The following is a 23,880-nucleotide window of genomic DNA, read 5'->3' on the forward strand; positions in this document are numbered from 1 at the left end:
AAATATATTAAAGTAAGATAAAATTATGTCAGGAAAGTGTATTGGAAGTTTGATTAAGGATGTATAGAAACCTCAACTTCTGAATGTCAAAGAAGAGATATTTACCTATTTTTTCAATGGATGGCCAGACAAAGATATTTAGATTCCATTATATATTTTTTGAAGAACAGTTTTGTTTAAAAATTCAGTATTTATAATAAGTTGAAAATTACAACCTTTGCAACTGTATGAACATGATACATTTTAGATGTTAATTTAAAAATGTGTAAGGGGATATGTAGCTTTAAAAAATGAGTAAGGTCTTAGTTTTCTAGGCATGGCTATAAGAACTTGTACCTTTGAAAGTGAGTTTCCTAAACTGTAAAGTGAGGATAAAATTCATTCTACTTAAAGATTAAATTACATATAATATGTACTCAATACATATTCACTATACATACACACACATATATATATGCTTTTTGTAAAATGTAATAAACATGATTAAATTTATGAGGGCCTAGAAAAATAACATCTCCCTTAATTTTGAGGGGTTTTTTATAGGAACTAGACAGACCAAGGAAGACGTCACATGACAAATCCCAGCTGCAAGTCGTGAAAACCTGATTAATTTCCAGGGCCTATATTTTAAGTTGAACATGTAAATAACTAAATTCCTTATGTGCCACAGTTCTTTAAAATTAAACAGCCAAATGTGGGAGGTATTACAAAAACAGATTTGGGAACTAAGGTACTGAAATGTTCAATAAAAAAGGAGCAGGGAACTTAGGTTCAGAAGCAATGCTGTGAAGGGCAATCCTTACTCAGTCAATCCCATGTTTTTGGGGACAGTCTGCAACTTCTTAAATTTATAGTAAGCATTTTGCAACATAAATTCTAATGCCCATAGCAAGATTATGAAACCTATAAGAGTAATATATGACTATTTTTTGGGCTTCCATCTACAGTTCTCAGTAATTCCATTTAGATGGAGCTAATTACTGTATATTCCACAGGCAAACCAAGCATACTAGATAATAAATATATCACATTGGAACAAAATATAATTTTGCTAAGTATATATTTTATAATCTAAACTGTTCTTAATCCTGCCTAAAGGTTAAACCTGATAATTTAACTAAATGATTTGGTAAACAATTTAATATTAAGCTATTTACCCAAAAAAAGATAATATATAAGTTTTTATTAAAGTGTCAAATGCCAGTTATCAATTTATTATCTCTCAGCTCTAAATCTGCCTTTCTTTGCCCTGCTTTGTGACTCTGGATTTAGACTCTAAACATTTCTCCTTCCCTAGCTTAAGAGAGGGCAATGGAGTGACCCTGTAAGGTGATAGCAGCCGAGGAGAGTCGCTTCCCTTCTGGATTCTGCTCCTCCATTATTATTAGTATTATTCAACATGAGCCCAAGGGCGTCGCTGAACAGACAAGTTCCAGCTGTGGTCCCAGGTGCCAGTCTCTCCACCCCCCGCAGTGGGCACTTCTACAGGCCAGGTACCCACGGTAGTCGTGCCCTTTCTGAAGAGGTCCTAATCCAAGTTTTAGGAGGAAGGGCTCTCTCCCATGGGCTCCTGCTTCCCCATTCTAAAACTAGAAACTACCCTTTGCACTTGCCACTGCTTGGACCCTTAGACTCAGAGCTCTTTTACTCCATTCAGTAGCTCTTGTTAACAATTCACCATATTCAATTTTCAAATAACCAGTATAGTTCTGTCTCTTAACTGAACTCAGACTATAATGAAGGGTATTCACTGTACCTTGGATGTTTGAAAATGTTGGGGGAGAGAGGTATATTAAAAAAGATTAGCAAAATGTTAATAATTGTTGAAGCTGGATGATGAACTGAGAAAATTATACTATCTCTTCATTTTGTGTATGTTGGAAATTTTGTACTAAAGAGTTAAGGAAAAGGAAAAGGGAAAGCTTGGAGAGAACCTGGTGGAACGGATTTTAACCAGCAGAAGCAGAGGATGAGGTTCCAGTTGAGGAAAAAGCACAATTAAAATAGACAAAAAGCTGAAGGACATGTTTGAACAGCAGCAAGTAGGCTGGCTAAAGATAAGATGCACAATGCAAGTGAGTATGTTTGGTGAGATTTTCCCCTCCCTTTTAACCTTCACTTTGGTGTGTTAGTTCTTCACAAACTCAATTACTTTCTTTTCTCACCTACCCCGCTGTCCCTCTCCCAGCCCATACTTCTTACTGTCAAGGCGTAGCTCTTCCCACTCTTCCCCACTTCTTACAAAACTACATTGATCCACTGCGGGGCCTTTCATATGTCTTTTTTTTTTTTTTAAACAATAGACATAATTATAACTGTCTTTGGACACATTTATGAGAAAATATAGATATGTTTGTGCTTATGCAGCAGTATTTTTTTACATGTAAAATGACAAGTATTGACATAAAACAAGTTTTCATAATCTCTAGTTAGTAGGGAATAGGAAAAAGCATTAACTGATGTATTATTTAATAACTCCTATTACTTTCTTTTTATAATCATAAAATATATCTATATTCAAAAGAGTGAATATATATATGTGTGTGTGCACGCGCACATTATCTCTCGAAAGGGATTGGTAATATTCTTTGTTAAGCTGGGTGGTGAGTACAGTTGAGCAAATAATAAAATTAATACCCAATGTTTTCTCTACCAACCAATACATTTAAAGTCTCGTTAGGTCCCTCTCTGGTGACATTTCTCTTCTTTCTCATTTCTTAGAAACGACAATTATCGTGAAACTTAATTTACAAAAAGCATGTTTGTTTAATCCGAACTGAAAGTATTATAAATTATAAAACCAGCAAGAAATTCAATAGGAAGAATTCATAATAGAGGTAAGGTCATAGAGAAACAATATTTCCAAATAAAATATATATTAAGAAAATTCATAAAAAGCACATATGAATATAGATAGACCTGTTAAAATACTAAAATATACACACACTGAAATATACAGAATACAGCCCCAACTGGATTCCCCTCTCTCCTAACCCCCATTATTGGTAGGGTGTGAACCCGTCATGCTATGTCAAGCCTCTACCCAGGGCACATGCTCTTCCAGGGGCACAGGTATTCCAGGACAGCAGCAGGCAAACGGTGCTCAGTGCAACCCAGAAACGGCTCATCATCACTGTCTCCCACTCGGCTGCCACGCTTTCCTTAGAAATGCAGGTGTGGCATCAAGGTAAAGATGGTTTAAAGAACATCCAGTTTCCAAAAGAGAATGGGCAAAACTGTCAACTTTCACAGTGAAGAGTTAGATCCCTGGCCCGTGAGCTCCAGGAACCGATGGGCTCACTTCCCCAAAGCAGGCGCTCAAAGTTTTTCATTTAACTTTAAAAGAGTTGCATCTTACTGCGGGGAGGGGACCCTCCGGAACCCTGTTGCCCCAACACTACACGGAGCAGGGACCCGCGAGCTCGTGGGCACCCGCCCAGTATGTCCGCACCTGGGTAGATAAAGGCAACGCGGGACGCCGCACAATTGCACCCCGGACCCCAAAGTTGCAAAGAAAACCCCTTGTCCTCCGGCCCGGGCTCACCTGTCTCCGGCGTGGGGAAGACGCGCGGCCCCGGCCGCCTCAGACGGGGCGTCCCCCGCAAACCCCTCACCTCGTCACGGGACACAACCTGGGGTGGAGGGTCCCCAGGCTAGGGTAGGAGGACCCGGGAGGGCGCGGCGGGCTCGCTCGGTCTTCTCAGTCTCCGAGCAGCTGCAGCCACTAATTCCTCAGGTTCCCGCGAGCGGCCGGTGCGAGCGCTCGCTCCCCTGCCTCGTCGCTTAGCAACACCAGAAGCCGTCCGGTCTTCCGGACACGTCAATTCCTCCCGCCCCTCCAGAGCATGAATCGGTTTTTAAAAGATTTTGTTTCCGGGTCGAGCGGGCTGTACGCAGCGGAAGGTCTTTTACCTCCCACGTTTACCCTTGGGGGAGGATAAAGCGTCAGCTGCGCACGTGCGGGTGATGTAGCTAAGGGGCCCGACTCTACTCCCTCGATTTACACCCGCCTCCCCTCCCGCCAATTGCCGTCCGCCCGCCAGAAGTCCTCTCCGCCTGAGCCCAAACGATCCGCTGATCGCCGTTCTCCAATCACAGCCGCTCGCCCTCGGGGACTACTTTTCAATCGGCGAGGAGCGCCGAGGGAAGGGCGTGAGAAGACTCTCTGACTTCGGGAAGTGTAGTTCAACACCTGAAGACACTGCGTTGGAGATCGCGCCAGAATCGCGCAGCATAAACTACAGTTCCCAGAGGGCGCCGCGCTCGGGAGCGGAGCCTTTTCTCTCTAAGAGCGCTCGCGCTACCTCGGTGGGCTCCGCGGTAGAGGTGACCTGACTCCTTGAGGCTCGTTTTGCAGGTGCTGAGATTGTCCGCGCAGTTCCCGATCATGGTGAGTGTGGGCCCCTAGATTCTGCCCGCCTCTGGCCTTCATTCCCTTACGTGGGGATTCTTGCGCTTGAAGGACTTTTGGGGGACGGCTGTGCAAGGCACTGTCCTTCGCGCCCTTTAGAAAGCCCCGACTCGTCTGGGGACTGTCGCAGTGACCCAGTCATTGGGAAGGGGCTGACTTCCACCTGGGGATGGGGTTCTTAGAAGGGCTCTGAAGAAATCGCTGTCCTTGGAAAGATGTGGTTTCAGTCCTGCATGGCAGGGGTACAAAAATATGAAGCAGTGGGTTTTTTGCAAAGCAGGATATGGGGTTTTGGGGAGGGGGGGGTCGGAGGGATCCTAACCGTTTTTTCTTTTCTTATGCGCTCAGTGTTTTTAAGCGCATTTGTCACAAAGCCCTTGAAAGCAGAAGGCCCTCGACTGTAAAGATAGTGTTTACCAGGTGCTCCAGATTACCATCTACGTTTTCGGGAGACGTAGGTCAGCCATGTCTGATTTAATGTCGTTTAAAACCTCATTGATCTTTTGTAATACTGCGACGTGCTGCAGTGACAGCATCTGGTCAAATAACTGCTGATCTGTATGTTTTGAAATCTAGAGCCACTACTCTTAAATGTTACACATTGTAACTATCTTGTCAGGAAGATCCGGATACGTAGAGACACCTTGTCTCTGCTGAAGGGAGGGGGGATGGTGGGAGAACTCTGACGTAGTGATCTGCCCGCTGTTTGAAGGTGACATTTGGCATCAGACTGAGAATTGCTTTGGTACTTGTATTTAGAGTTGAGACTATTTTTGTCCGTTATCTCAAAATACTAAAATGGGTGGGTAGTGTAGGAAAATATATGAATGGATTGGAAATTTTCCAGAACCTGAAAAAAGGCAAGGAGGCCAGTGGGGACTGCTACTAATTATCAGTTACACCCACCCAGATTTCTCATTTCATCAAATAACATAATTCGTCTTTTAAATGATGGTTTCAGTGGTTCCTGACTTAATCTTGGGAGAAAAGCAGAGGTATTTATTATCAGAAAACTGCAGGCTTTATAATTTTTTAAAATTGATTGGACCTTTTAAAGATCATTTTGACACATCTACCCACTTCATATCTTAAAATTGAGTTTATTGAAATCCAAAGAGAATGTGATTTGCTCAGGGTCTCACAGCAGTTTGCCTTCAAGGGTCTCACACTCTCCATTTTATCATATTATGTCATACAGGCACTTATCAAGTCATTCCGAAAATTTATTTTTAGTAGCTGAGGTTCCGGATGAAGATGCAAGCTCATACTGCAAATATAAACTAAAGTATATTATCAGCATCTATATTACCTAATAGCTTTATTCCTTGTAATTCAGAATATTGGAATTCTAGAGTTGGAAGGGAATTTGGAGATTATTTCTCTGATCTTAAAATGTAGCTTGGTGAGGTCATATGATTTCCGCAAGGTCACAGAGAGATCCTGGGCCCCCATTCTTTTGTTGATTTGCTATGCCGCAGAACAAGCCAGTCTCACCTCTGGAAGGTCACTCAGCACCAAATAACACAGAGCCCTTATGAAGACCAATCCTCCTGTCAGTTTGCTGAAACTGACAGCAAATTCTCACATGACTCAGAATCTCCTTGCCTCCTCAGGAGAGTGTATGAATAGTCACTGAGTTAGAAAAGAGACATCTTCTGTAAGCTATTCCAAGCACTTTTTTTAAAGGACAGAATTCTTTGCTTGTGTCCTTCCATAGGGAGTGACAGCAAGAATAAACTATATGAAGGAATCCAAATGATACTGAATGTCTTTTATATTACAGAAATATATATAAATTAGAGAGCAAAAAAGGGAATACATGGGTCTTTCTGTAGAATAACAGAAGGAACACTTAAATTCAAGCTTTTCATCTGAGACTTGAGCACATGTGCAGACAGAGCCTGCATCTGTAGGAAGGTCATTAAAGCCCTGCCAAGAGCAAAGACATTTCTTCTTTGGATCTTGGCAGACTGCCCAGATATCTCAGCAAAGAATAGTAACCTATCTTCACACTGTAACTTTGTGAAAATTCAGCAGGAATCTCCCACCCTCCTGCTTTTCAACTGCAGTGTTCCAAAGAGCAGAAAAAAACCAAACATGTGGTTTGTTCTTTCCCTTTTCATCATCAAACATTCAGAAGCTAACTAGGCTTCATGCTACTGTTAACAAGATGGAATTACCTACCTGTGAAAATAATTTGCTCAAAGATACAGAAGAAGGGAACTGCTGAGGTAGAATTGGTAGCTGTTCATTAGTTGGCCACAGGCCTTTCACTAAGGACTGTGATACTGTGAACACATTTTTTTAGTAACTAAAATTAATGCCTAAAATTGACTGCATTTTCTGCTACAACCATCTGCCTGACTTTCTGGAAGGTTAAGCTTTACAGATAGTGATACTCACTTTCCCCCTCCTTTCTTATCCCAGCTTCCTTTACATTGAAGTAGCATGTGTTTATAGTTTTCTTAATCCTTATTTTCATTCAGTCAAGGAGCATTTGTTGAGCACTATATGGACTGCAAGTTTGAGTCCAAGGTGGACTGCTTTCAGTTCACAGTCTGAACTGGACTGTGGGGGGGGTGGGGATAATTTGCAGTCTAGTAGAAAGTAACAGACATGTAAATTGGAAACTGCATACTATAAGAATCCTTAGAGGAAAATTCTGTGGTGACAGAGATCTGTAATTATAGTACTTGCCACACACTGTTCTTAATGCCTTGTATGTTAACTCAATCCTTGTAATTACTTTATTTGTTAGATAGCTGCTATTACTATTTCCATTTTACTATAGGGAAACTGAATACAGAGAGATTAAGTAACTTGCCCACCAACGTACAATACACCTAATGAATTGTGGAGTCAAGATTTGAATCCAGAAGTCTGGCTCTAGAGGCCATCTCTGTACTACAGTCTATTGCCTCTCTAGCTCTCTGGCCTAAGACAGTACCAGGTACATAATAGAGGTTCACTGGTATATTGCTTCTTAAATGAAGTGAGGTAACAGTTCATCCATTGATGTATAAGACTGTATCATTGGAACTAGTGACATAAAATAATTTTACTAACTATACCAGGAACTATGGTAGTCACTAAGTTTCCAATTTTCTCAATACTTTAATCAAAGTATATATTAATAAAATATCTTAACTACTTTTTTGAAGTATGTTAGGTTTGCTTCCAAACAGTTCTTTTACATTTCCAAGTTTTTCTTAATAATTGTACAAGGTCCAACTAGTCCTTCAGTAATTGAGTTCCAACTATGTGCAGAGAGTTGTTCTAGGCAGTTGGGATACAACAACAAATAAAATAGACCAAGCCCCTGTCATGAAGGAGTTTGCATTCTAAAGAAGGAAGAAGAGCCTGGCTGGCGTGGCTCAATGGTTGAGCATCAACCTAAGATCCAGGAGATTGCATTCGATTTTCAGTCAGGGCACATGCCCCGGTTGAGGGCTCGATCCCCAGTAGGAGGGCGTGCAGGAGGCAGCCGATCAATGATGACTCTCATCATCGACGTTTCTGTCTCTCTCCTTCTCCCTTCCCCTCTCCGAAATCAATAAAGATATATATAAATAATAATAATAAAGAGGAAAGAAGAATAATATCTTTATTCCCTTTTTTTCCAAGGGAAGAGGGAGAAATGACAAAATTAATTAAAACTTATAAAGGCCATATTATAGAAAGTAACCATATACAATAACTTATAGTGTTCTTTATAAATCTAGTTTATTTGGGAACATAAGTACGTATTGTATTAAAATTGGTTTATTTGAGGAATTATCATATTGTATATTTAGAGATGGATGGGGAAGAGGCTTAGGAAGTCAGGGAGAAACTCTCCATAGTTTTCTCCCTTTTTTCCACTCCCACCCTCGTCACATCTTTGAGGAAGAAATTGCGCATGTAGTCTGCTATGATCAGATTAATTTCTCTGCAACTTGGTACTTATTTCCTGACCTTCAGAGGTTAGGTTTGGAAGGTTAGAAGGATCCTTCAAGGTGGTAGTCTTCTTCTATCCCAGAGGCATGTCTTCTCTGGAAGAGGGAATTCTATAAAAAAAATCAAATATTTCTATCGCGGTCAGTTCAGTAGGCTACTTCTCTCCTGCCGGTAGCAATAGAGGTGACACAGTGGAAGTCCCATTTACCCAGCATTGTCAAAGGAATAGTTCACCTTGATTGAATTTTATATCTAATTAAACTTACCCATTAAGTTTCCAAACATTTTTGTTTAGCTCTTTTTAATAGAACTATTTCCCTTTTTAATCCTCTGACCTTAATTTATTTTCATGACTCAGGGTCTTCACTTTGAATATTAGCTATTTTTGTACACATGTCGCTATTTTGTTTGGGGTCTATTGAGATCTATAAGGCAGCTTCTCTCTATTGTAACCAGTGTGCTCTTTGTACTTTTCTCCCTTCTGCCCTTTGAAAATCAGTTTCCCCTTGGAATCAGGTTGTCAACTGTCACTACATGTTGCTGTTGTTATTTAATATTAAAATTTATTATAATCCAGATATTACCATTTTCTCATTTTTCTCAAAAAAATACTAATATTTTCTCCTCCAAGTAGTTAAGTTGAATCATGATTAATAGTTTTAAAACTCTCAGGCTTGTTGTAAATGGAAAATTTTAACCACTGTCACTCCTCTTCCTGATATAAAAGATTCTACTGAGCAGATGGAAGTAGGGGATGATTTGCCTAAGAGGATTTGTAAGGTTCTAGTGGCCACCAGGGTTTGTATCACCACATAATGCACATGAACATTGTTAGACCTGTTTTAGTGGTAAAATATCCTTTAAAAGATGGATAAGATTATGTAAGTAAATCCAGTATAACAGTAAGAGTTAATTAATACCACATAAATATGCAGCCAAAGGACATGTTCCAGAAATTACTTAGTTAATTTGTGCAATACTATATTTACTGGGACAAGTCTGGGATAAGTTAGTTTTCTACTAAACCACACACAAAGACTAAAAGTTTACATTACCCCGGCTGGGCGTGGCTCAGTGGTTGAGCATCAGCCGAGGATCCAGGAGATGGAGGTTCAAATCCTGGTCAGGGCACATGCCGGGTTGTGGGCTTGGTCCCCAGTCGGGGGTGTGCAGGAGGCAGCCGATCAATGACAACTCTCATCATTGATGTTTCTCTCTCTCTCTCTCCCTCTCCCTTCCTCTTTCTGAAATCAGTAAAGATATATTTAAAAATAAATGAATAAAAGTTTACATTAACTACCCTAGCTGGTTTTGCCCAGTGGTTAGAGCATGGGCCTGCTGACTAAAGGGTCCTGGGTTCAATTCCAACCAAGGGCACATAACTTGGTTGCAAGCTTGATCCCTGACTCCAGTCTGGGTGCAGTGCAGAAGGCAACCAATTGATGTGTCTCTCACATTGATGTTTCTCTCTCTTCTTCACTCCCTCCCCCTTCCATTCTCTGAAAAGCAATCACAAAATATCCTCAGGTGAGGATTAAAAAAAAAAAGTTTACATTAACTTTTAGTACTTTGTCTTACTATAGAGAAACTCCTGAATATCTTTAGGGTAAAATAGCACTTTTTAATAAGATGTTAATGGGTCTCTTTCATTACAGCCTGAACCAATCAGAGTCCTTGTGACTGGAGCAGCTGGTCAAATTGCATATTCACTGCTGTACAGTATTGGAAATGGATCTGTCTTTGGTAAAGACCAGGTAGGGGCAACTGTCTATAAATCTTAAAGTAAGAATATTGTCAATAAAGCCTTGTATTTAGTTGCAAAGAAATTTTTAAATGGTGAAGGAATGGGTTATCCCAATAGATATACTAGGGACAGTGCTATAAATGGAAGTTCCCCTCCAGGCATTAAAAGTGCTTTGTAAATCATGTATTTAGTTGATGTGGTGCAGCCCCAGGTGTCAGTCAGTGTAAGGTATTCATTAATGACAGTAGCTGTTAGGGAGAGTAATGTGGAAGGGAAAGTTGCTGAGTCATCATTTTCTTGTTTTCAATGGTCTTTAAACCCAAAATGGGTGAACCTACTTCCCAGTTTGAAGCAGACACCCTCTATTCCAGCAGTCTCGTTAATGTACATTAAAACCCTCTCCTAAAGTATTCATTTATCCATTCTCTTCATTTATGGATATTGAATTATTCCTTCACACCAAATACTATATTTAGCTTTCCATCAAATCAGATACATAGATATAATATTTGATATTTCTTCCATGTGCTCCTTTAAAGTTCAGTAATATTGATTCCTCTTACTGTGTCCATTAGCAACCATTGCTGATTTTCTAGCATTCCTTTATCTAAAAGTGGCATCATGTTAGATACCTGACCTAAAATAATTATGACTAATTAATGGGAATTATACACATATACAACACCAAATAAGCAAAAACTTTTGAAAGGGACTTTTTTTGTAACTAAATGACATAACCTACTGACAGATGCTAAATTTACTATTTATTTGGCAGCCTATAATTCTTGTGCTGTTGGATATCACTCCCATGATGGGTGTCCTGGACGGTGTCCTAATGGAACTACAAGACTGTGCCCTTCCCCTCCTGAAAGGTACTTCAGAAAGTGAAGGAGAAAATAATTTTTATAGTATTTTATGTCTTTAAAAAAATAGATTTCAGATATTTGTTAACCTGTCAATTAGAAATTATTTCATAAACATAGTTTGTTTTTGTTTCTTGAACTACAACTACTTGGTAAGTTGTACACCAAAAATAAATAAGGGTAATTATATGCCAAGAATAAATAAGGGTAAAAGCGAGAAATAACCAGTGTAAAGTGAAAGACTATACTTTTACCTGACATGCTTATATATACTTTATTTTACTAATTAAGTATAGTATTGCGCAAGGGTTGTACACCTGAGATTGTCTATACTGTGTTACTATTTAAAGTCTATTCAAATAGTAATAGTCGAGTCCTATAATAGAGAAAAAACTTTTTTAACTCTACATGATGTCTTCCAGAGCCATATACTGCCCTGGGGCTGGCAGTGGGTTGGTCCCTCATATGTAGATAGTCCCATCCCAGCTGCCAGTCATCTAGTTGAGATTTAGTGTAAATTGTCCTAATCATATACCACGTAGTTTGAAAAAGCCCACCAGAGTTTTGATAAGAGCCTTTGAGAATCATTGAACTATTATATAAATGTAAGACAGAAATCATAAATTTGAAAAGTTTATTAAAATATTAGGTCAAGTCATAAGCTAATTTGAATATTTTTGTTTAGCTTTACCTTTAACACAATCTTTTTCTTTTGATGAGGATTTAATAATACTCGCCTAGGAGTTTACACAAAGCAAAATATATACCCAAGAGAAGCCATGCTCAGAATTTGTATATATGTTCAATAAACATTTACTAGACGGGACACTGCCATCTGAATCGTTAGGTTCCACAGTTATGTAAGAAAGTACATTACCCTGCCCAAGCTCTTCAGCTGACTCCCTTTCTTCACCCATTACCAAATCAACCCCCTCTGTTGCTTTTTCCCATATTTATTCCTCTCTCTGATGAGTTACCTCTGCTCTCTCTAATGGGCCCAGGTTACAGTCAGCTTGTCCTTGGTCAGCTGTGAGTATGACAGGGAAGGCAAGGTTCAGCAAATAAGAATGTATGGCTGGGAAAAGATAGATTTTTTTTTTCTCTAACTGGTATTCCTACATATACCTGTTTGGGGGCTTATAGTAGCCTGACTGTGACAGAAGTTCACTGATCTAAAAATTTATGCTAAATCCTAGTTGTCTTAATCCATTTGGGCTGCTTTAACAAAAATACCATAGACAGTGGTTTATAAACAATAGAAACTTACGTGTCACATTTCTGGAGACTAGAAAATCAGAGATCAAAGAGCCAGCAGATTGGGTATCTGGTGAGAGCCCAATTCTTGGTTCATAGATGACCGTCTTCTTACCATATCCTCACATGATGAAAGGGATGAGGCAGTGGTAAGGGCACTAATCCCATTCGTGAGGATTTCACCCTCAGGACCTAATCACCTCCCAAAGGCCTCACCTCTTAATACCGTCACATTGGGGATTAGTTTCAGCATATGAATTTGCTGGGAGACACAAACATTCAGTCTATAACACTAGTCATGACCTTTTTAATTAGTTTTAATACTTAAAGTAATTGTAACTTAAAAGTTAGGTGAATAATTTCTCTTTTGTGTTATCTGTGGTTATTTGCCTGAATAACAAATGTTGCCTTGAAAGTTATACCTTTGCATCATATCTGATTATAAAAGATAAAAGGCATAGAATTCTTGAAATTGAGATAATTATTGAAATAAGAAAAGCATTCAGACTGAGGGGTCTCAGAGGGAAGGTGGGGGTGGGAGAGTGGGTGGGGAAAGATTAATCAAAGAACCTATATGCTTATATGCATAACCTATGGACACAGACATTGGTATGGGGAAGGCCTGGAGGTGGGGTGGATGCAGGGTGGAGGGAATCAATGAGGGGGTATAGGGGACATCTGTAATACTTTCAACAATAAAGATAAATTTCAAAAAAAATTTTTTAAATAAAAGCAAAATAAATATATTGACATTTCTTTTTTTTAATAATAAATTTATTTCCAAATCCTGAATTATAGCCAAATTGCATTTTCCTCTAGATCTGTTTTGCTGCTTTGCACAAGAGCAAAATAAATATATTGATATTTCTGCTGATATAGTTGAATTCATAAATTGTTTTTCTTAAGCCCCTAAAGTTTTTATCAGTGTGACATGTAAAAGTAAACATTTGCTGCAAAGTGAGTTACTGGATAGATTCTATATGAAAAAGAAAACCTGAGACTTTGGTGTTTAAGTATCTCTGCATATTTATTGCCACGTTTTTCACAGATGTCGTCGCAACAGATAAAGAAGAAGTTGCCTTCAAAGACCTGGATGTGGCTGTTCTTGTGGGTTCCATGCCAAGAAGGGATGGCATGGAGAGGAAAGATTTACTCAAAGCAAATGTGAAAATCTTCAAATCACAGGGTACAGCCTTGGATAAATATGCCAAGAAGTCAGTTAAGGTGACCAATATAATAGTATTTTATGGGGGTTTTCATTATCAGCATTTGAAACTTCTGCTTTCAATATTTAAGTTCAACAAAATTATTTGCCTCCCACCTCCCCTTCTGTGCACTAGTGAGTAATTACAGATACAGAGTTTTGCTTGATAAGCTCTCCCTTTCTGGGCTTTCCTCTTATGGTATAGAAATCTATATTCAGAGGTACTTGAAAATATTTTGCCTATTACTATAACATGGAAATTTAATATTAGTTTGTAAACCCACAAGACACAGAACTTTCTGGTGCCTTTTAACCGTGTGGGAATATTCAGACTTTGGATTTGTGTGTGATTGTGGAGGGGGAGGTGTCTATAAGCTGCGTTCTTAGCAATAGGAGATGGTGGCTTCTGAACGCTCAGATTTTCTCAGTTCATTGATATGCTTGTCTCTTGAGGTGAGTCGGTATGACTTCCTGTTCTCTTTATGATCAAGCTATTTTAGTTCCTAAATTAGTCTTGATATTGCAGTGAAGCCGCCTTTTACCAATTAAATATCAGTGAACTAGAACTTAGTTGTCACAGCAGAAAGCTTGCTGGTTAGAGGTTTTGTTGATTTTGATACACTTCTTCCTCTGTATCCTGACTTCTAAGAAAGGTAAAAGAAATTTTATAAAAATTTTTAAATTGCCAGTCATAATATTCTAATACCTCATAGACATTTGACTGTTTCCTTTCTGTGGACTTTATTTTAAATAATTAACTTATTTTCTACAATCATTAGCAAAAAATAATAGAGATAAGTTGAGTAGAAATCCAAAGGTCTCTTAGTAAAATATTACAAAGTTATTTGTTTTTGTTTGCTTGTTTTTAAATTTAATTTATTGGGATGACATTGGTTCATAAAATTACAAGGTTGTTTGGATTGCTAAAATCCAGGCTGCTTGCTTGGAGCTGTAGCACTGTTTGCACAGTAATCACCCCTTGGCCAGGTGTCCTTCTGGGGGAAATATACACGGATATGGAGTACTTAGGGTCGTTAGATATCATGTCTGCAGCTTACTCTCAAGTGGGCCAAAAATAAAAGACTAAGGGATTGGCTGAGGAGAAGGGGTAGAAAGAGGGAAAGAGATGGAGCAAATTAGAGAATCTGGGTAAAGGGAATGTGGGAGTTAGTCTCTTTAATATGCTTGCAGCTTTTCTGTAGGCTTGATATTATTTCACAGTTTTTTAAAATTATCATTTCATTAAAGATTTTTAAAACTTAAAAGTCCAGTGTATCTCATATCTCCCCAGTAAAAAAAAAAAAAAAGCCTAAAATGCTTTCTCCTAAAGATTTATTCAGTAGGTATAGAATGGATGGGACTTCGTAATCTGTGTTTTGGCAATATATCTCCATTAATTCATAGGATTAGGCAAGATTGAGAAACTTTTCATTCATAAAAACAAATCATTGTCCTAAAGTAAACTGCTTGAGTAGAGTTTCTTTCTTGGACTATTTTTGTAAGAAGGGAAACTTTTATCAGTCCAACTTGGAGATACAGCCTTAGATTACTTGTTTTTTTGTGGCTGGTAGATAAATGCTCTCTGTTTGGGTACAAAACAAAATAGAAGGGCATGTACTGTAGATCTTAGACAATGCTACCTGAAAATGACTTATATACATAATGGTGGTTTTGGTAAAGAAATGCTTTCAGTAGTCACATGAACCCTAACAACGGGGGAAAAGTTTTTAGAAGAGAGGATAGAAACCTACTGGAAACTACAATGATAACTACGTATCTGCTGATGCAAACCTGATAACAAAGGCTACATGTTACACATTTGTCAGTCATATGCTGAGACAGTTTAGTTAAGCAGCATATGGTCTGTAACTGCCGTGGTGGGTTATCCTAGGTCATCGTGGTGGGAAACCCAGCCAACACCAACTGCCTGACTGCCTCTAAGTCAGCACCGTCCATCCCCAAGGAGAACTTCAGCTGCTTGACTCGTTTGGATCACAACCGAGCTAAAGCTCAGGTAAGAAAAATGCCTTTTAAAGTCTCATGAATGTTAACTTTATGAAACCTTTTTCTCACACTTTTAAAGTTGCTGAATCTTAGTTTGTGCTTTTTTGTTGTTTTTTGTTAGTAGGAAGCTGTTCCAATTTGTCTTTAAATCTGGTGTTATAAGGATCAGAGCTGAACTTCCCACTTAATTTTCTCAAGTATATTTCATTTGCTAACTATAATTAAATGTGGTTGCTAATGTCCTCTTACGACAGTGGTTAAAAAGTATTCACTAGTGTAGATAATTCACATATATGGTACCTAATTTAGTTTATTTCTGTCACATATAAAGGAGATTATAAAATGAAAGACTTCAGCTTTACATGTTTTGCGTGGTTCTGCTTCCTTTTTCCCTACAGCTAAGCAATCAACTTCTAATTTTTAATTGTTAATTTTATATTCTCATTTTCAATTTTATATCTTTTTAATATTCTCATGCTTCCATAAAATTTCCTACTTTTACTACTTCGCAGCTAAATTTTAATTATCATCAAGTTTTCTTACCCCTTGGAGCCTTAATGTAAATATGCCGAGGGGTCAGTGACCGGGGCGTTAACCCTGTTTAACATAGCTTTTTAAAAAAAATAGAGGGCATGCCATCATCTGTGCAAGTTTCCTCGGCTTTCTCAGATCTAGACAATCCTGGGGCCCTTAGAAGTCATGACAAAGTTCTAGTTCTGGGCCAGAGCCGCTTTCCTCTTCCCCAGCGATTTTCTGGCTGTTCCTCTTTATACATGGCATCTCTGCCTGATGGCCTGTGAATATAGCCCTTTTTCTTCTAGAGAAGACAACTTTGTTTAGTTTCAAGAAAACCATTTTTAGCAAAAGATGAAGTGAGGTCTTTACACTGAGAATTGGTCATCTTTCGGCTTTGGAGTGCCCAGTGAAGGAGAAGATAATTTACACTTGTTAAGCTTCTACTCTAAGCTGAATGCTTTACATGTAATTTACCATTTAATATTTATAGGAAACATATGAGATAACCATTATTATTGCTATTTTACAGATAAGAAACCTACAGCCCACAGAGGTCAGGGAACCTGCTTTAAAGTCATGCAGCTAGTAAATGGTGGAGCCACCTAGATTTGCCTGAGTCCAAACCCTTGTGTGTATTCTTACATAATAGAATCAGGTGATCTAAGTCAACTTACTAGTCCAGTGATCTGAGAAAGTGTATTCAAATTATAAAATGGGATAATAATTGCATCTACCTCAAAGTAGTTACATGTGTAAAATGAGATAAGATCTATGTTAAGCCCTCATCATGGTGCACGTCACATTATAAAACTCAATGAAGGTTGGCTGCTATTGTTATTATTGATTTTTAGTATTATTAAGGTGGATATATCCAAGAGTTGAGAAGAGCCACACGTCAGAAATATCTCCCTGGGTATTCCAGTTAATTTAGAAGGTCTTTGGATAACAAACTTAAATTGCAGATAATTCCTGAGAGATTTAGGCTGTGGGCTGGGTCTTTTTCCTTTTAATTTAGCCAGAGTCTGGTGACTGAGAAGGAATAGGAGTTTGTTTGACTGACTGGAGGCAGGCGATTTGGGTACTATAGAAACTAGCATAGATGAGTGATATGGCCTCTAATTTAGGTACTATAGAACATGTACTGTTTCACAGTTAAGGAAAAGATATAGGTGTTGCAGTTGTCTACTCTGGATTGCCAGATGGTTACTTAATATTGTTGCAAGAGGGAGAAAAAGGTAAAATGACAACATGAACAAACTTCAGTCTTTGCTCTTTCACGTGAGGCCTTGGTGGAGGCAGGTGCTGGAAAATTCTGCTTCTGGAGGTACTACTAAGTGACACTTTGTCCCAGTGCCTGACATCATTCTCCTTGTAGGGGTGAAAGTCTGAATGAAGAAAGAGGGAGGAAGCAGCTGTCTCATCAAACTTGAACTTTGGCACATGTTCAGCATGGCAGCCTGGTACAGTGACAGCTTTTAGGAAGGTTTTGAAGAAGCATTTCTTCCTTAATCCAGTGAAAAAGTAACCCAAAGATGACTTATGTAAATGGTTACTAGACTTATATAATTTGTTTTGAAATTCAGAGGACTTAGCTACCCAGCAATTGTTTATCATCAGCAGAACTCCCCTGTGTGTTTGCAAACCAGAGCTGCATATGTGTCTGCTGACAAGGCAGTTTGGCAGTGAAACCAGTTAGCTAGTATCGGGACGAAAATTGCTAGGGCTGGAGAGTTATTCCAAAACTATTTAATAGTTTTCATGACAGGCATGAAAGTGTCTAAGGGAGCAAGAAACTGCTATCCTGGATACATGTTAATTTAAACTAACTGATATGAATGATACTCAGAAACTACATCTGCTGGGTGCAAAGTACTGGCCTTTGCTGTCCAGACAGAAGTGGATTAACTCGAGATCAAAAGGACAAGGAGGAGGGCAGGCAACAGGACAGAGGACGTAAGAGAAGCCTCCTGTAGGGAGAAGCCTGGAACAGTGTGTCTTCACTATACTTTGGAGCAGTTGAAGCTGACATTCAGCAGAATGTTTTGAATTCTTGGTAATATACATCTTGGGCTACTTGCCCAGGTATAAATTTTCCTTTTTCTCTACAATGCCAGCTAAATGTAAGGGCAATTCTTCCCAAGTCCTTTCCAGTCATGGCACACACAGAAAATGGTACTCATTGCACAGCACACCACTCCACCCCAGCCACTAAGCAGGTCAATAGCTGGGTACCCCAGAACCAGCCAGCCGTCTAATTTGTGGAGACTGACATGGTAGTTAATACTTGCAGAACTCTAGATGAAGCAGGGTTTAGATCAGAAGTGATCTAAAAAGTCAGAAACCAAGAATTTTAATTTAACTTTTTAAATTATCTAACTATTTTAGAAGTCAAGAAAACAATCTTCTCTTCCTGACCAGGTAGCTCAGTGTTAGAGTGTCGTCCCGATAACACCAAGGTTGCGGGTTAAGTCCCCAGTCAGGGCACAACCAGCGAATGTATCAATAAGTGGAACAACAAATCATGTCTCTCTCTCCCCCCTCCTCCCTCCTTCTCTTCCCCTCCCCCATTCCTTTCTCTCTTTAAAATCAGTCAATTTAAAAAAGAAAGAAAGAAAACAGTCTTAACTTATTTTAACGGTCATAATAAAAGTAAAGACAATTTACTTCTTACCTTGACTCAGTAAATTACCATGAAGATGAGTAAAGTCATTGCAAACATTTTAGGTAATGGCATTTTTCATCTTCAATCTTTTTGTTTGGTTAGTTGTTTTGTGTTGTTTTTGCATGTTTTTTACTTTTTATTTTGGAATAATTATAAATACAGAAGAAGTTGCAGAAATAAGAGAATCCCGTGCACCTACTACGGGCTTTCCTCATTGGTGCCATCTGACGTAACTCCAGAGCACTGTCAAAGTAGGAAGTCGCTAGACTACACATATCAGTGTTAATGAGAATTACTCAGATTTCTTCAGTGTTTACATTTTTGTGTTTCTTTATGAATGATTCTGTGACATTTAATCATATATATAAATTACTGTAACCACCATAGTCAAAACACAAAACTGTACCGTCACTCACAAAAGAACTCCTTAAAAAAAAGACCTTTATGCTGCTTCGTTATAGTTATACCTTCCCTGTCCTTTCTTAAACGCTGACAACATTTATCTGTTCTGCATCTCTATTTCTTTGTCATTTTGAGAATGTTATAAAAATGGAATCATGCCACAAGTAATCTTTTGAGATTGGCTTTTATTCACTTAGTTTGATTCCTTTAATATCTATCCAAGTTGTTGTATGTTCCACTTACACTTATTTTTCCACTTATTCCATTTATTTCATTGTGTAGAGCTTCCACAGTTTGTTTAACCATTCTTGAAACACTTTGGGGTTGTTTCCAGTGTGGGGCTATAACTATCCCTGTTTCTAAAATTCCTTTAAAATACCGGAGTGTTTTCCCTTTGTTATATGGTGAATGCTCAAAAAGAACTTTGCTACAGTGCTGCTTTTATTTAATATTCAAAAGCTATGAACTCTGGCACAACTATTTTTCTCTTGTATACTTATAATAAGGAAAGAAAAATCAACCACAATGTCACCCTAACACATCAGCTTTTAAAAATTCTTTTTTGAAACATTTCTTTCTGGTTCATCATAAATTCTTCTGTCTAATTAGGAACAAATTATGCACATAACTAACCATAATGTTTTTTTACACATTGCCTTATCAGCAAATCACAAAAGAAATAAGCTGATTTTATTTAAATCTTACAAAACATAACTTTTGAACCCTTTCTGTGGCCACTGTACTACATAATATAATTGATATTTATGTGACCGCAAGGCCTGCAGGATCCTAAAGTGCTTTCTGAACCTACAGCTAGAGATTGTTACATCTGTTATAATTTTAGTACTATATATGTTTTTTTAAACTGTTTCAGTTTTCTAATTTGTAAAATGAGGACAGTCAAACTTTGTTCATCTGAGTCCCTTCCAACTGTAAAATTTTATATTTAGGGTTATTTGAAAATTAGTTAATTTATATATGGTATATAATAAAAATTTCACTCAAATGTAGAGAAAGTATCTAAATACCTGATTGTTCAGAAGTATCGAGGCAACATCTCCATGTAAGTAATAACAACAACACAAGGACCATATTTACATATTCAAGCAATATTTACCTCTTGCTTGGTGTTTTATATTTGGCAAACCCACTATACTAATAAGTTAACCACAAACTCTCTGATACTCTACTCTTAAACCAGCAGGTCACAGTTTGAAATGAAAAGCATTTGTCCAAGTAATGTATTTGTTTTCTGTTTAACTAGATTGCTCTTAAACTTGGTGTGACTTCTGATGATGTAAAGAATGTCATTATCTGGGGAAACCATTCCTCAACTCAGTATCCAGATGTCAACCATGCCAAGGTGAAGCTGCAAGGAAAGGAAGTTGGTGTTTATGAAGCTATAAAAAATGACAGCTGGCTCAAGGGAGAATTCATCACAGTAAGAAAAATCTGGGAGCTCGCTTAATAGCCAAGCATAAAGAACTTTCGAGAGAGACACCACATTCCTGGCCTGAATGTTCTCTAGGGGTGGGGGGGGAGGGAGGGAGTGACACAAGGAGAGCGGGTCTTTAGCAGTTGTCTAATGACTGCATACTTTATTTCGGGGTCCTACTAAGCCAGTCATGATCCAGTCTGATGTGATCTGTTGCATGGGAGTCAGGATTGGTTGGTAAAGTGGAAAGAATCTAGTCATTGGGTTACCTTTATACAGAGATCCATTTCTTTGAAGTGTGGTAAACTTTCTGTGGAGATTTGTAGTTTTTTCTAAAAAGACTGGTGCTTATAACTGAAATGGGTTCGTAAGGCCTGATTTTGGAGGGGACATATTAAGCTATGGTCGCAGCCTTCACCCTAGGATCAGTTTGGAATTGATGAAAATGCTGCTGTCATGGTCAAGTAACTCTGCTGTCCCTGCCCACCCCACCCAGACTGTGCAGCAGCGCGGCGCTGCTGTCATCAAGGCTCGAAAACTATCCAGTGCGATGTCTGCCGCGAAAGCTATCTGTGACCACATCAGAGACATCTGGTTTGGAACCCCAGAGGTGAGGACTCAGTGGTTTGCATAGGCCTTTCTTTTACTTTTGTCCTCTGATGCTGTAATGTGAAAAGAGCATAACCTTAGCAGTAAGGCAGTTCAGGCGTTAGGTCCACATCCTGGTTCAGCTGCCCACTAGCTGAGTGACCTTAGGAAAGTTACCTAACCTTTCTGAGCTGTCTTGTCATGTTTTACATAGGTTATGAGGGTTAAATGAGATGATATATGTAAAAAGCACCTAGCACACATGGTAGGGGTGACATTTTTTCATCTTAAAGCCTATATTGGGCCATAGTTTCATCATTTATAAAATGAAGATTTTGGTTCTTGGGCCTGCTTCACACATGGATTGGAAGAATGAAATGAGGTAGTACCCAGGAAAGTTACTGATCATTGGAGTGCCTGGTGATGGTTCATTAAACAGTAATGAAGTTATGCACATAGTAAGAATGTGTCACCTATTTTAATTTTGTTAGTTCATGTGTCAGTTGGTTATATAAACTAATTCCTAAGCACCATGAGAATGTAAGAGTTGTTATTTTCAGGGAGAGTTTGTGTCCATGGGCATTATCTCTGATGGCAACTCCTATGGTGTTCCTGATGATCTGCTCTACTCATTCCCTGTTACAATCAAGGTAAGGTGTTTTAGAATTATTTTCCTCTATCCCCTGTTAGGAAAGTAGTTGAATATTTTTATTAATAATGGCATAATTTAGTCTAGAAAGTTGTTCTTTACTAAATTTGACATTTTTATCAACTTTGAAGTTGTGTGAGGCACAACTTCAGGTTGATAAAAGATTGAAATTAATCTGGAAAACAAGATTCAACTCCTTGCACTAGACATATTTTATTGTTGTCTGTTATCGGATACCTACAAATTGTATCATCTAAATGAAGCAATAGTTCTCAGTATTGTTGCTCTTTATTATAATTTTAAAGTCATTAGTTTTTTTGTTTGCTATTAATCCTCATTTAAAGATTTTTTTTTCTAGAGTCAATAAGTTTTAAATTCAAATGTTGACTTTGTTTCAAAACTATGTTAATTAAAATCTGGGTTTTGATTGGCTTTGTTAGAATCACACTTTAAAACAGGTACTCTCTAGATTGAAGTTCAAACTAAGTGGCTGCTTTGCTGGAGGATCAGTTCTAGTTAATTGTAACTCTTGTTTGCAATTATTTTCAAACAGAATAAGACATGGAAGATTGTTGAAGGTCTCCCTGTTAATGATTTCTCACGTGAAAAGATGGATCTTACTGCAAAGGAACTAACAGAAGAAAAAGAAACTGCTTTTGAATTTCTTTCCTCTGCCTGACTAGATAGTAATTTCGATGTTATTAAATACCCCCAAGCTGAAGAATCTAAAAGTCGTCTTTGACTCTAGTACCAAGTAATAATAATGCTATACTTAAATCACTTGTGAAAAACAGCACATTTTAAAGATTATGTGCTTCTCAGTACAAATTTGTGACAGTTTATCATCATGCTCTTAGTGTTGCATTCTAAATAAAATATATATTCAAATGAAGATGACTCAGACTCTAATTTTTAGCTAATATTTTGTTTCTATTCAGAAAACAAACCTGCATATTTTCCAGCTTGCTGAAGGGGTTGTGATTTTTTTAAGCCAGAAAAAGGCAGTAAAGATGGAAAATGTCACAATGCAAGGCATAATTCTCTTACATTTGAATAGAATGGGAAAATACACCTTTGATAATGAATCAATCTCCTCCAGAATATACTTTTAAACATTACCATTTTTAGGTAATTAAACACCTATTATATTTTTTAAATCTTAAAAGTTCATGCTTTGTGGATAATTTGATTTTAACATTAGCTGTTAAATAGGTTGCAGATAACACTCTGTTATTTAATGCCTTTGGATGAAATTAGAACAATCATTTTCATGATAGAAGAAAAGGGTAATGTGTTCCCTTGAGGTATTCCTGTAAAGCAGATAAGGAATCATTTACATTTCATAACTACTAAATGCCGCAGGAATTTATGCTAGTGGGACTCTTCTCGATCTAAGCTTATTTCTAACATACTGTTGTTAAAAAAGACACACACAAAAAAACACACTAGTCTTTTTGTCCCAAAATCCATGAGGACAGGACTTGTCCATCCTTTCATTCTTATACTTGACTCGTACATAATAGACACTCAATATAGATCTCTCAGGGCCTAATATATAGTGCTGCATGGGTGCCAAATACTTAAATGTTATTTAAAATTGCCTATACTTCATAATTCATCTGTAGAAAAGAAAAAAATGAGTGAAAAGTGCTTTTATAACTCCTGTTAACTAGATGCATTAAAAATAAAATTTCATATAGGATTAATTTAAATTTTTTTATATAAAGGAAGTTTGAATGTGTATCAATTATTAAATTATTCTCTCTCAGGCCATGGCTGGTGGGCTCAGTGGTTAGAGTGTCACCCTGTGCACTGAAGGGTCACCGGTTTGATTCCCAGTCAAGGGCACGTACCTTGGTTGCAGGTTCGATCCCCGGCCCAGCTGGGGCTCGTATAGGAGGCAACCAATTGATATCTCTCTCACACGGATGTTTCTCTCTCCCCCCCCTCTCCTTCCCTTACACTCTTTTTAAATAAATAAATTATTCTCTCGGTTCCAAGTACACTCTTCTATGCTCTGCTTATGACACTGAGACTGGGACTCCAGGCATTTCTTTACCAGCTCTGCCCTGCTCCTGATGCAAGTCTGCCAGTGAAGGATGCTAGAGGGAGCCCGGGAGGCTGAGGAAGAACATGCGCTTGCTCTCCTTTGGCTTCCTCTGTCACTACCTTCTCTCCACTTCTTATATAAGCCAAAAGAGAAGAAAAAAAG

The 23,880-nt window shown here is 38.2% G+C and overlaps 2 protein-coding genes across 4 annotated transcripts in view; one reads left to right on the plus strand and one right to left on the minus strand.

The window, feature by feature from the left end:
• Positions 1 to 23,880, minus strand: part of WDPCP (WD repeat containing planar cell polarity effector) — a 271,886-nt gene that overhangs the window by 203,558 nt on the left and 44,448 nt on the right. Inside the window, exon 1 of one of the 3 annotated variants that reach the window (XM_081157180.1) lies at positions 3,545 to 4,048. The exons of 1 other annotated variant lie outside the window; for it this stretch is intronic. The gene's annotated coding sequence lies outside the window, so the exon portion shown is untranslated. Of the gene's footprint in view, positions 1 to 3,544; positions 4,049 to 23,880 lie in introns of those variants that run through there. One more of the 3 variants, XM_081157182.1, reaches the window with a different exon arrangement.
• MDH1 (malate dehydrogenase 1) lies at positions 3,876 to 22,560 on the plus strand. The gene is made up of 9 exons (XM_081157183.1): positions 3,876 to 4,390; positions 10,003 to 10,101; positions 10,867 to 10,963; positions 13,257 to 13,432; positions 15,304 to 15,426; positions 20,261 to 20,437; positions 20,928 to 21,041; positions 21,580 to 21,669; positions 22,222 to 22,560. Exons 1-9 carry the CDS (start codon positions 4,388 to 4,390, stop codon positions 22,345 to 22,347), a joined length of 1,005 nt encoding a protein of 334 aa, XP_081013309.1. The 5' UTR covers positions 3,876 to 4,387; the 3' UTR covers positions 22,348 to 22,560.

Source organism: Miniopterus schreibersii (genome assembly GCF_964146895.1).
Source record: "Miniopterus schreibersii genome assembly, chromosome: 13".
NCBI classification, from domain to species: Eukaryota; Metazoa; Chordata; class Mammalia; order Chiroptera; family Miniopteridae; genus Miniopterus; species Miniopterus schreibersii.

Coding starts and splice junctions, on each gene's coding strand:
- MDH1 (XM_081157183.1), top strand. Junction 10,964..13,256: donor TGCCCTTCCCCTCCTGAAAG/GTACTTCAGAAA, acceptor CGTTTTTCACAG/ATGTCGTCGCAACAGATAAA. Junction 21,670..22,221: donor CATTCCCTGTTACAATCAAG/GTAAGGTGTTTT, acceptor ATTTTCAAACAG/AATAAGACATGGAAGATTGT.